This window comes from Jaculus jaculus, chromosome 7, assembly GCF_020740685.1.
Source record: "Jaculus jaculus isolate mJacJac1 chromosome 7, mJacJac1.mat.Y.cur, whole genome shotgun sequence".
Lineage (NCBI taxonomy): Eukaryota > Metazoa > Chordata > Mammalia > Rodentia > Dipodidae > Jaculus > Jaculus jaculus.
Genome location: NC_059108.1, coordinates 23,625,126 through 23,637,807, shown reverse-complemented (window position 1 = coordinate 23,637,807; position 12,682 = coordinate 23,625,126). Strand labels below are relative to the sequence as shown.

At 41.8% G+C, this 12,682-nt stretch overlaps 1 protein-coding gene across 1 annotated transcript in view; it reads left to right on the top strand.

Annotated features, from left to right (window-relative positions):
- Rnaseh2b (ribonuclease H2 subunit B) overlaps positions 1-11,729 on the top strand; it is a 79,843-nt gene extending 68,114 nt beyond the window's left edge. The window contains exon 10 of the mRNA XM_045155296.1: positions 11,137-11,729. Coding sequence (XP_045011231.1) covers positions 11,137-11,169 — 33 coding nt within the window. The 3' untranslated portion in view covers positions 11,170-11,729. The remainder of the gene's footprint in view (positions 1-11,136) is intronic.
- The last annotated feature ends 953 nt before the right edge of the window (positions 11,730-12,682 follow it).

The following is a 12,682-nucleotide window of genomic DNA, read 5'->3' as shown; positions in this document are numbered from 1 at the left end:
TAAGATTGCATTAGACTCAAGTTATTTTATGGAAAACAAACATCTTTATAGAACTCAGCATGCTCAGAAATACAGTAGTCTTCTGTATTTACTCAAATTCTAGCCATACTTTCATTAACATATATGGCTGTTCATCATCTCATAGGATTTAGATTTTTCTTTTTAGCAATATGTTTAGGGAGTTCTGTTATTAATGGAAACTTTCCAGTTGATTTATTAGCTGGTCATTTTATAGAAAACTTACATTATTGTGGAATATATCTTAACCAGGTAATTAAATTCTATCTAAAAATTCCTTTTAATTTATCTTGGGTATTCAGGTTATAAGAAAGTACACAATTTCACAGTGATGTATGGAATTCTTCCTAATTATTACACCTTGTACATAAATGTATGTAAGGTAGATATTTTCTTTACTTGCCTACTTGTTTTTCAAGGCAGATTCTCATGTATCCCAGGTTGGCCTCAAAATCATGATCCTCTTGCCTCCACTTCCTACGTGCTGAGATTATAGACATATGCCACCATATCTGGCTTTTTCTTTTATATCTTTGATATTATAATACATGTGCTAGAGTATTGAGAAGAGATCTAAGGTGTAAGAGAAATAATCTTTGCTTTTTAAAAATTTTACTGGTGTTTACCACTAACGTTGGAAACCAGGAACTGTTGATGCAGTCAAGAATATCCATCATCAGTGTTGCCTTAACGTTTACATGAATAATCAGTGTTGGTTGTTAACTAATTATCTTTAGGGCCTCATGACTTTGGCTCCTAGTAAGTTATTGAATAGTGGTAAAACTACAGACTCTTTACTGTTACTGAGTCATGTTTGAGGTCCTGTGATGAGCCCTACTTGGCTCTAGTAATGGAGAAGGTGGCGAATACATCCAGTCTGGTTGACATTTGCCACATCTGCTTTGCAGTTAGGTTCTTCAGGGTTTTCGACTCTGTGTTTAAATGCCATGTTGCTGTTCGGTCTTAAGCTTTCCATCTTTTCCCAGTGTTCTAAGAAGGATTAATTTTGTACAGGAATATTCTGTTTCTGGGAAACGAAGGTTATTAGAGGCACACTTTCTGGCTCTGAAGATTGGTTGTTGCTGTACACTTCCCTCATTGGAAAGAGGCTTTCCCCGTCATCTGCCTTGCTTGACACTGTTGGACAGCATAGGCCACCTATTTGGCAAGTGTTGTTCTCTCTTTGGGTTTGTCTAACCTTACTCATTTGTTTTGTTTGTTTATTTTTATTTATTAAGTTTTTTGCTCATTTATATTTATTTATTTGATAGTAACAGAGAGAGAAAGAGGCAGATACAAAGAGAAAGAGAATGGGCGCGCCAGGGCTTCCAGCCACTGCAAACGAACTCCAGGTGCGTGCACCCCCTTGTGCATCTGGCTAACATGGGTCCTGGGGAATCGAGCCTCAAACTGGGGTCCTTAGGCTTCACAGGCAAGTGCTTAACCTCTAAGCCATCTCTCCAGCCTATTTTTATTTATTTATTTGAGAGTGACAGAGAGAGAGAGAATGGGCACATCAGGGCCTCCAACCACTGCAAGCGAACTCCAGATGCATGTGCCACCTAGGTGCATCTGGCTTATGTGGGTACTGGGGAATCAAGCCTCAAACTGGGGTCCGTAGGTTTCACAGGCAAGCACCTTAACTGCTAAGCCATCTCTCCAGCCCCTAACATTACTCTTGATTGAATCTAACACAGAAAAAAAAAAAAAAAATGATGTTCCTTTCATAATGCACCATGCTGGGAGTTAACAGGTTATTTTCCCAGTGCCAATGGTGTTAACTTTAATTGCTCAGGGTGATAACCACAAACTTTCCACTAAGAATTATTTTCAACTCATGTAATTAATAAGAACAATTACTGGCATGAGTTTGAGGCTATTCTGGGCTACAGTGAGTACCTGCCTGGAAAAAAAAAAAAAAACAGCATTCAGTCTGAATTGATATCAAAATGGATCTGTAGATTGTTGAACGGTGAGTTGTGTGACTAATTTTGGTGCCTGTATGGTTGCAGAGTCAGTAGGAGACCCTTCGGTCTTGCTCTTATATCTTTTCACTGTTTCCATCACTGTTCCTTCCTTCTACAGCGTTTTCCATATTATTTTTATACTTTCCCTTCCCTACTCTAAATTGGGAATGTTCCTTTTGGAAACCACAATCTAGGCAGTAAGTGTGCTCATTGCTACAGATATGTCATTGCTCAGGGTCCAAAGCTAGGAAGGTATGTGTGTGTATGTGTGTGTATGGCAGTGTTACAACATATAAATATATACACATCAGAATTTCTAAGTTGATTATATCTATCTGTCTATCTATGTAGGATTTTGTAAATTCCTTTGTTAGACTGAGAAATTTTTTAATACATTGAGAGTTGTCATATTGAATTTTGTCAAATAATTTTTGTATCAAGATGGTCATAGGATTTCTTTAACAAAGGAATTAAGTTTTTTTTTTTTTAATCAGTGTTACAATGATTGAATCATGTTAAACTAACCTTACATTCTTGGAAGAAGCCCTGTATTAATCATTGTGTGTTATTCTTTTCATATATAGTACTGGATTTTAATTTTACATACTATAAAGTTTTATTTCACTATTCATAAAGGATATTGTTCTATAGCTTGCTTGTAATAGTTTTGTCTGATTTTTGCATAAGACTAAAACTGGCCTTACAAAAAGAGTTAGGAGCCAGGCATGGTGGCACATGCCTTTAATCCCTAGCACTAGGGAGGCAGAGGTAGGAGGATCACCTTGAGTTGGAGGCCACACTGAGACTACATAGTGAATTCCAGGTCAGCCTGGACTACATGAGGCCCTACCTCAAAACAAACAAACAAAAAAAAAGTAAAAGAGTTAGAAAATACCTAAATTAATAATTTTACATACTATGATTTTTTTTTTTTTTTTTTTTTTTTTTTTTTGGTTTTTCAAGGTAGGGTCTCGCTCTAGCCCAGGCTGACCTGGAATTCACTATGCAGTCTCAGTGTGGCCTTGAACTCATGGCGATCCTCCTACCTCTGCCTCCCAAGTGCTGGGATTAAAAGCGTGTGCCACCATGCCCGGCCATACTATGAATTTTTATTTCACTGTTCATGAAGGTTATTGTTCTATACTTTGCTTGTAATAGTTTGTCTGATTTTTGCATCAGATTAAAACTGGCCTTCCAAAAAGAGTTGGGAAATACTTAAATTAACAATTTGTCTTCTGAGGGAATTTTGTGAGATTAGTTTTGTTTCTTCCTTACATATTAGAACTCACAAGTGAACTATTGGGTCAGGAATTTTCTTTGTGTAAAAGTTTTTAATTATATTTTCAATATTTATAGTATTATTCCCAATTTACTTGTTAAATAAATTTGTCTATTTTATCTAGGTTGCCAAAATTTTAGGCATAAGTTGCTCATATCTGTATCACCCTCGTACTGTTTATGCCCTGTTAGAATGCTCTCCTGTCCCCACCAGGCACTGGTCCATGTGCCTTCTGTGTTCTTTACCTGCCAGGTTAGTTTGTGAAGTCCTTTTCTCATTCCCATGAGACCTCTGTGGTGATTCACCTTGGTCTTCTCCCTGGACTTCAGCTTTACTTCCTCAGCAGATTGATGGCTGATGTTTCCTTTGTGTTGATCTTGTCTGAGGGTTGATTAAGCTTCTTGGATTTTGAGCTCATTTTTCATCAAATTTTGAGAACTTTTGACCAACAGTTTTTAAAATATGTTTCCTGTTCTTTTCTTTCTCCTCCTACCCCCTCTTCTCTTTAGTCTGTGGAGCTCCACTTTCTCAGAGAAAGCTGTTCTTTTTCTTCTCCATGTTTAATTTTCAACATTTTTTACTTATTTTGAAATGTATATCTTTTCATTTTTCTACTCACTATATTCATTAAAATGCCTGCTTAGGGCTGGAGAGATGGCGTAGCGGTTAAGCGCTTGCCTGTGAAGCCTAAGGACCCTGGTTCGAGGCTCGGTTCCCCAGGTCCCACGTTAGCCAGATGCACAAGGGGGCGCACGCGTCTGGAGTTCATTTGCAGAGGCTGGAAGCCCTGGCACGCCCATTCTCTCTCTCTCTCCCTCTACCTGTCTTTCTCTCTGTGTCTGTCGCTCTCAAATAAAGAAATAAAAAAAATAAATAAATAAAATAAAATAAATTTAAAATGCCTGCTTAAATATCTTTGTTTTCTAGTTCCATCTCTTTCTCTCTCTCTCTCTTTCTTTCTCCTTTCTATGCAGGAGACTGATCCTTAAGCCTTTAACATGCAAGGCAAGTACTCTTATCACAGAACTCCATCTCCAGTCCTGTTATTTAAATTTTGAAATGATTTTATGCATATATGGAAAGATAAGAAAAAACAGTACAGAATGTTTATATATACCCTTCAGCTAGTTTTTCCCAATATTAATCCTCTGTATAAGAATACAATGTTCAAACCAAGAAATTTATAATATGATTCTATTAGCTAATCCGTGACCTTATGGAGGTTTCACTTTTCACTAAGACTATTTTTTTTTTCTGTTCTAGAATCCAGCTCATGATCTTGCATTCCATTTTGTTGTGCTATCTAATCTATGTTTTCTATTTTTTGAAGATTCCCTCAATATTTCTTTATTTTTCAAGGTCCTTGGTACTTTGGGAAATAAGATATTTTGAAAAATGCTCATTGGCTTTTGAGATACTTAGGAACTATGCTAGTATCCTGTTTTTCTTGTGGTCATTTCATATTACTATTAAAATTAGTAATAAACACTGCGTATCATTTATGTACTTGGTACTGGACAAAGATTTTGATATGTAGTCACTCATTTAATCCCAGTATCAAGTAGAGTTACAGAACATGTGTCATAGAGGCCACAAGTCTTGGTAGTGCAGCCTGAAGAGTTATTTCTAGAGACCTCTCCTCAGGCAGAGCTGGGATCTTATGCTAGAAAAAAAAAATTGCAGAACAAGTCAGTATGTTTAAGGAAGAGACAGTACATGCTTCCACTGTTCAGGGAAACAGCAGCAGCCAGTCTGTGATTTTGTGGCTTTTGAAGGAACATTGTTCAAAGGATGTAATCTATATCCAAGTTCAAAAGATAAAATGTTTCCGCGTATTTAGTTTTCTCTAAAGAATTTTCCTTGGGGAGTGGAATGATCTTATACAGTAGTTTATAAGGTATATGGTTCAGGTTTACAGACAAAGGGTGCTGGTAAGATCAAAGCATGGTTCAAGGAATCAAGGGAATTCTTAACTGTGTAAAGGTCACAAAGAGGTGAAAATATGTTTAGACTGTAATCATGGTTCATAACTTGTTGGTGAAACTTCTCAGAAAAAGTACAGCTTTGCCTGTGTGATCAGAGTGCTGACAAGGTTGAACTCAAAGACCGTATGCATGTTGGCCTGAATCACAGTTCGTTAATACTCGTGTATTAGAGATCTCTCGGTAAAGGGAATATTGTCTCTATGTAAACAACCTTTAGTCTTTTATTTCTTGGCTCTCAGCCTGCAAGAGACTTAAACTAGATCCAGGGCAGTGAGGTGCTCTTTTCCTGTCTTGTGTCTTTAAATTTTCCCCGTCTTTCTAACCTGCCTCAGTGACACACAACCTAGAAATCAAAGAAGGACCAGAGGAGAGGCTACGTAAGCGCTCCACTTTCCCCACTCGAGGCCGGCTCCCTAGCACCCTGGCATTAGGAACTCTGCCACCTGTTTTGTTCCTTCGGTCTCAACAGAGTTAACACAGGGCTGGGCAGAGCACGCACGTGCATCTGGGTTGAGCACATGATAGGCAGACGACTTATATCTCGTAACCTGTATCCTCACTAGTTGAGACTTAGCTGAGTTCTCTAAGAACAAAACCCTTATCTATCTTGACCATTCAAGAATCTGGACTGGGCTGGAGAGATGTCTCAGCAGTTAAGCGCTTGCCTGTGAAGCCTAAGGACCCCGGTTCGAGGCTCGGTTCCCCAGGTCCCACGTTAGCCAGATGCACAAGGGGGCGCACGCGTCTGGAGTTCGTTTGCAGAGGCTGGAAGCCCTGGCGCACCCATTCTCTCTCTCTCCCTCTATCTGTCTTTCTCTCCGTGTCTGTCGCTCTCAAATAAATAAATAAAATTTAAAAAAAGAATCTGAACTGGTTTGGGGCCTTGAATTTGCCAGGCTCTCCCCGCAGGGGTACTTTGGTATACTGGTATGTCTCTAACCCCCTTCCACTAACTCTTCAGGTGTCTGGTTTCACCTGGTCAGTGTCACTTGCCTTAAGATACCGTTTCTTTCTAGAGACCTCTGCCTGCCTCCACCCGGCTCCTGCTCCTATCCTCCAGCCCATTTGCTTGCTTAGTCTCTCCGTGGGATCTCAGTAGTCTGATCCACGGGTGCATTCTACTGCAGGAGCTCCGGGCAGTGCAGACAGGAATTAACCAATCCCTCTGTGTGTGGTTAATGCTCAGACAGAGCTCTCTAGCACAGTTCTGTGGTACTGACCAGTCTCATAGCTGAACCTCGGACTTCAAGATTCATTCTGAGAATGGGCTTTCTCTGGCATAAAGGACTATTTATAAACTCATTTGTGCTTTCATGGGTCTTAAGCTTGTAAATAAGAGACTTTAATCACTGAGCCATCTCCTCAGCCTTGGGCCCAACTTGTATGTGAATGATTCTGGTAATGAAGTCGTCTTTAATCTCTCTGGATAAGGACTGTGGATTTTCTTCTGTCACTTGAACTGTGTTGGCTGTGGTCTTTTTATCCATGCATCATAAGATCTACAGCCAAATACATTATGTCTGTACATGTGGCTTTGCTAAACCGACAAATTTGCTTTACATGACATCTAGAGATTATTAATATCATGTCCACAACCAACTTTACTGAAGTTTGAGAACTGTGTGATTTTTTTATGGAAAAAAACTTGTCTAGTCAGGAGATTTAAATATGAATTCATATTATGATTTAGCCCCCAATTGAATAGAAATTTGGGAACTGGACACTTATTTTCTTTTTTAAAAAATATGTTATCTGTTTGCAAGAGGAGAGAGAGATTGACTGAGAATGGCTGCACCAGGGTTTAGTGCTTCTCAACACCAGACACATGCACTACTGTGTGCATCTGGCTTCACGTGGGTACTAGGGAATCAGACTCGGGCCTTCAGGCTTTGCAATCAAGTGTCTAACTGCTGAGCCATCTCCCTGGCCCCGGATACTTGTTTTCTTGCATATTGACTTCAATATCAAGGTGGAGCTCCTGATGGCAGTTGCAATCCACAACATTAACCGAGAGTTGGATGATAATTGAGAAATGCGAATGAAAACGTGTTCCACCCACAAAATGCTATTGGGTGAATAATAATTAGAGACAATCAACGTGGGCTTATATGTGCACGCACACATGCATACACATCCTGCTCCTTAAACTCAGAAGTAATTGCACACACAAGCCATTCCGGACTTTATTCTGCCATCGCTCAGAATAGTTTAGCTTTCTCAGATCCTTTGGTCCTCCCCTTACATCATTTTCCTTTTTGGTTAATGCTGGCGGGGTGGGGGGTGTTGTTTTTGTTTTGAGGTTGTTTGGTTTTTTTATTTGTTTTGTTTTGTTTTTTTAACTGCGTTTGGGTTTTGGTCAATGCTGAGTTTGTAGACAAAAATTCTGCAGTCTCTTCAACCAGGCAGCTGCACACATACATGTCTCTCTGCCTTCTCATTAAAACTCATGCATTTCCAAAAAACGGGAACCCAAATTACCAACATTCTTCTTTCTTTTTATGTGCCTAATTTACCTTCAGTTCACATTTTCATTATACCCTCAATCCTTTGTCTTTTTTGATTGTTTGTTTGTTTGAAGCTGGGTCTCATGGAGCCAGGGTAGCCTTGAACTGTCCTTCTTGTAGCCTCCTGAGTGCTTGGGTTACAGGCAGATGCCACCACAGTGAGCACTCTCATTCATATCTTGAGGCTGGTGCTTTGAACTCCAAGGAGCGTCTCCTCTGTGGGTTTAAGACGTCCAGGGAAATTGTCCCTTCAGGTCTGTGGAGCGGGGTGTGCAGTGCATTCCTAGAATCTTCTTCCCCCCAGGCCTTCCTGAGACACGGACAATCTGGAAGTGAGAAACTCATGCTCCTGTCCACTTACTAAGCCGTCGTTCTGGCTGCTCATTTGTCTGCACACTATGACAGATTATAAGTGTAATCAGAATGAAAAAGGCAGTAGAAAGACAGAAGTTGCAGACGTGCTCCTGATTGGAGTTCCCGTCTCTCTGCCTTAACTGCAAGCTTTAGACAAGTCCCTGGCACTGCTGGTCCACTACTGCCTGTCCTTTGAGGGCTAGATCGTGGAGGCACCTTACGGCCTTTCTTCTGGCTGCTGGTCGTTGCAGGTGCGTTACGTTCATGAGCTTCCGCCAGGCTCCCCTCCGAGCTCTACAATGGAGATAATCACCTGCTGTGTTAGAAGAAAGGCAGAAAGGATTTACATCCAAAGCCCATACTGGTCATTGTCTGGTACATGTGCGCATGTGTTTTCTTTTCCTCATTTTCCAAAACGTATATGACTTTGCAGTGCAAACAGCACAATTATCACCAAGTCATAACAATTGGCAAAGTGCTTAGAACTTTTAAAGCACCTTTCAACGAAATACATGTGTGGAATCTTTCAGGAAGCATCCGCAACCAGCAGTGCCTCCATTTTGCAGTTGAAAGAGGCCAGGCCAACTTACTTGCCCAAGGCCATGCGGCTGATAACTGATGCACGCCCTCCACTTCACCAAACTATTTCTCCCCGTGTGGCTGGGTCCCAGGACACCTCACCCAAAGCAAGCAAAAGACAACTTCTTCCTAGAGCTCGGGACTTGACCTATTCTGACCTCTAGTCGTAAAGATGGTCCAGTTGGCCTAACCATCTTGTATTACACACTTCCTCCCAAACACCTCTTTCCTCAGTGCTAACCCCAAACTGGGCTATCCCAGGAGTTAGTGCATTGTTCTGAAAAGCCTTTTCCTGGAAGCAGAACCCACATCCAGGGAGGCTAGTAGAAAGGCGTTCTCTCAGCACTTGGAAGATGTCCACCAGCTTTGACTTTGAATGACTGGAAGAAAGGATTTGACGTTCATACCTCTTTACAAGGTATGATTTACACACTCCAGCTTTATGCACACTTGGGGGCCATCAGACTGACCCAGAGGTTTCCCTAGCTAAGTTTAATAGGACTCTACAGTTTTTACAATAATCACCTATCATTGTTTAAATTAATCTTTACAAGCCTCCAAGGAAGATCAAAGAGAGGTAGTATCCCTGTTTTATAGAAGATAGTTTTATATTTCCGAAGTGTGGCTGTACAGAGTTGGTAGCAGAGCCCAGGTGTCCGCCATCTCCTCTAAACACAAGCCCAGACTTCCCCAAGCTGGTTCTTCCACCATTGTGTAAACGCAGCCATTTATCCTAAAGTGGTTTCAGTGATAAATTTCATTATGAGAAAGAAACACTGGACATATTCTACTGCATCTCTTGCTTTATTTATTTTTTTATTTTTGGTTTTTCAAGGTAGGATCTCACTGGGCTGACCTGGAATTCACTACAGAGTCTCAGGGTGCCCTCGAACTCATGGCAATCCTCTTCCCTCTGCCTCCCGAGTGCTGGGATTAAAGGCATGCACCACCACGCCCAGCTTCTTGCTTTATTCTTAATGACTCCTGTGGGTCAGTTTATCCTCAGCATGGCACACAAAGATGGTAAAGCTTCACATTTCAAATTGGACTCAACTGTCAGCTCTTCAGCATTTTACTGTACTTATGTTAGCAAATGTTATTCTGACGGCCTCCCACTAATCAAGCCAATTTGAGAGGGGAAGAGTACCAAATGGGATTTACAGAGAAATCGGAGCTCTTCAGAGACACCAAAGGAATTGTTATCTTACATGTGTACATATGATATTATAAAGTCATGTTGATTGTTCTTGCAAAAGAAGACAAGGAACCAAGGAAGATTCCTTGTACATTTAAAGACATGCTCTGAGCACATGTTCCATGCCCAGTGTTGTTCTAGATACTCTATGTGAAGTGGACAATGTGGCAGACAAGAATCTGTCCCCTTGAGAAGTTTCAACTCGAGGACAGGCAGACAAATGGCCTGTCGGGTAGTGTGAGGATAAAGCTGAACTGCATGGAGACTGAGTTTCTGGAGAAAAGTGTGGGAAGGCCTTGCCACTTTCACATCTTCCAGCTTATGGCATAGAAATACAGAAATCTGATTTCCAGGATAGAGAGATGGCTTAGCAGTTAAGGTGATTGCCTGTGAAGCCTAAGGACCCAGGTTCAATTCCCCAGCACCCACAAAAGCCAGGTGCACGCATCTGGAGTTCATTTGCAGTGGCTACAGGCCCGGGCCCACCCATTCTCATTCTCTCTCCCTGCCCCTCTCTTTAAAATAAATAAATAAATAAAATTTAAAAATTTTAAAAATCTGATTTCTGCTGGGGGAGGTGGCGCACGCCTTTAATCCCAGCACTCAGGAGGCAGAGGTAGAAAGGATCACCATGAGTTCGAGGGCAGCCTGAGACTACATACTGAATTCCAGGTCAGTCTGGACTAGAGTGAAACCCTACCTAGAAAAAAAAAAATCTGATTTCCATCAACATGTTTTTGTAATGTAGCTCGAGGCTAAATTATTTTTAACCTCACACTCAACTTGGTAAGAAGCCGACTTGTAGTAATTACACTTACATTCTTGGGAGGGACATTAGGGGACTATTACTTCTCCCTATAAGACTGCTTATTTATCCTGCTACACTTTTGAGTGTGCATAAGGTTTCATGCCCTTAAAGGCAGGATCTGCCTTGGGGAGGAACCAAAATGGGGAGGGAAAAAAATAAGCAAAGAAAGAAGTAGCTTAAGAATTATTTCTTGTGGTTTTGTTTTGTGTTTTTATTGTTGTTCTGTAGTGAACATTGGGACAAAAAAAAAAAAATGTGCTTCTTGGGCGACCATCCAGGAGACAGCCAGGCTGCCTCAGTGAAACCTGGGAAGCCACTGAATGCTGCTCTTGAGACAAACCTCACAGCCGCCCCTGTCGGGGCGGAGGCAGCCAGCCTTGCTTTTCTAGTTCTAGAAACTTTTAAGTGGCACTTGGGCCATCAGGTGACTCTTCCTTTCCTCTCTAGATGGCAGCACAAAGACGGAGAAGGGGCAAGTGACACAGCTCCACAGCGAGGCTTACTGTGCCCTTCAGACTCTGCAAAGGGCATTTTCTTCTGCACTTTCAAGAAAGCCGCCAACTGCCAAGAGGTCTGTGTCAAATAACCCACGACGCACGCTGCGTTTCTTTAGCCATCTGCTGCGAAGCGCTCACCAAGAAGGTTCTCTCCTGGAGCTCGAAGCCACCCCAAAAGGGTGGATCTGACGTTCCAACCCCCTCATCTTCTCCCCCAACCCAGCCACTATAAAAGTGTGCATCTTTCTCATCTACTGCCTCAGACTTCAAACATCCTGACGAGAAGGCGTCTTGTGAAATTGGAGTCATTTCTCCATCCTGGTCATGCATGCTTTTTGCTGAGGTAAGAGGCATGTTCAGGTACTTACAGGCATGAGCACGTGAATTCACACCCAAGACTGTGGTGGCCCAAGTTCTAACCCTTACTTTAATACCCTGCTTTAGACTCCCTGACTACTTGGCAGCTTGTAATGTAACTGCGCCTAAACATGCGCATTTTATAATCTCTTGGATTTTCAAACACGGATTCATTTTTAAAAGATTTGTCCACTGTATGTTTGTTGTTATTTATTAGAGCCGGGGCATAGGATATGAAGGAAATGGCAAAAAGCAATGCGCTAGAGAATTCCGGCAGATGCTTCGGGAATGTCTGAAGGCTCTTCTACTACACATGCAGGAGGAATGGGGCGGCTGCTGCTCAGTTAACCTTCTTGTGTTCCTATAGGACTCTCAAATTCTGCAGGAAATAATGCTGCTTCTCTGACTCTACCCAATAAGTTGAACCCAGTACTTCAAGGACTCATAAGTTGTCTACTCTCGTCATAGGTAGACATTTTTTGTTTTGTTAACCTCACAAGACTATGCATTCCCTGTGCCAATAATTAGGAAGCTAGCTTGCCTCTCCAAATCCAGCTCTACATCAGGGTGCGAGCCCAGAAGTCTCACCTGTCTCCAGGAGGGGGCACTCCAGAGGAATGACCTGTGGGAAACCAAGGTCATCTGGGTGATAACCAGGTTCCAAGCATAGAAGAGGGTTTCAAATGTGACCTTTTCTGCCTTGTACCGTCTTAAGCATGGTGGTTGGTGGTCTGGGTATATTTTGGCCCAGAGCACCTGCCAACAACACTGGAGTACTGCTTCAGTCAGCTTGACTTCCTTGAGCTAATCGTTTAGCCCCTCGGGACCTGTCTCAGGCTAGAGACCCTGCTGGTGTGCAAGATGCAAGCAGTACCCTACCCCTTCCCTCTCGCCTAGAGAGACTTACATCAGGGAGACCTTTGGATGACCCAAGGTCATACGAGCACAAGGCTGCCTAGCCCAGCTTGTCTTCTGCCCTCTGCTTCTCTAGCTTCTTCCTCTCTCCCTCTCTCTCTCTTATCTTTCTGTCTCTCTCACACATACCACTAAATGCTATAATATCCAAGTTGTCCTGAAAAATCCTGCCATCTTACTTATGCCCCAAATTCAAATTCAGTGGCCTCAGAACTTTGAAAAGT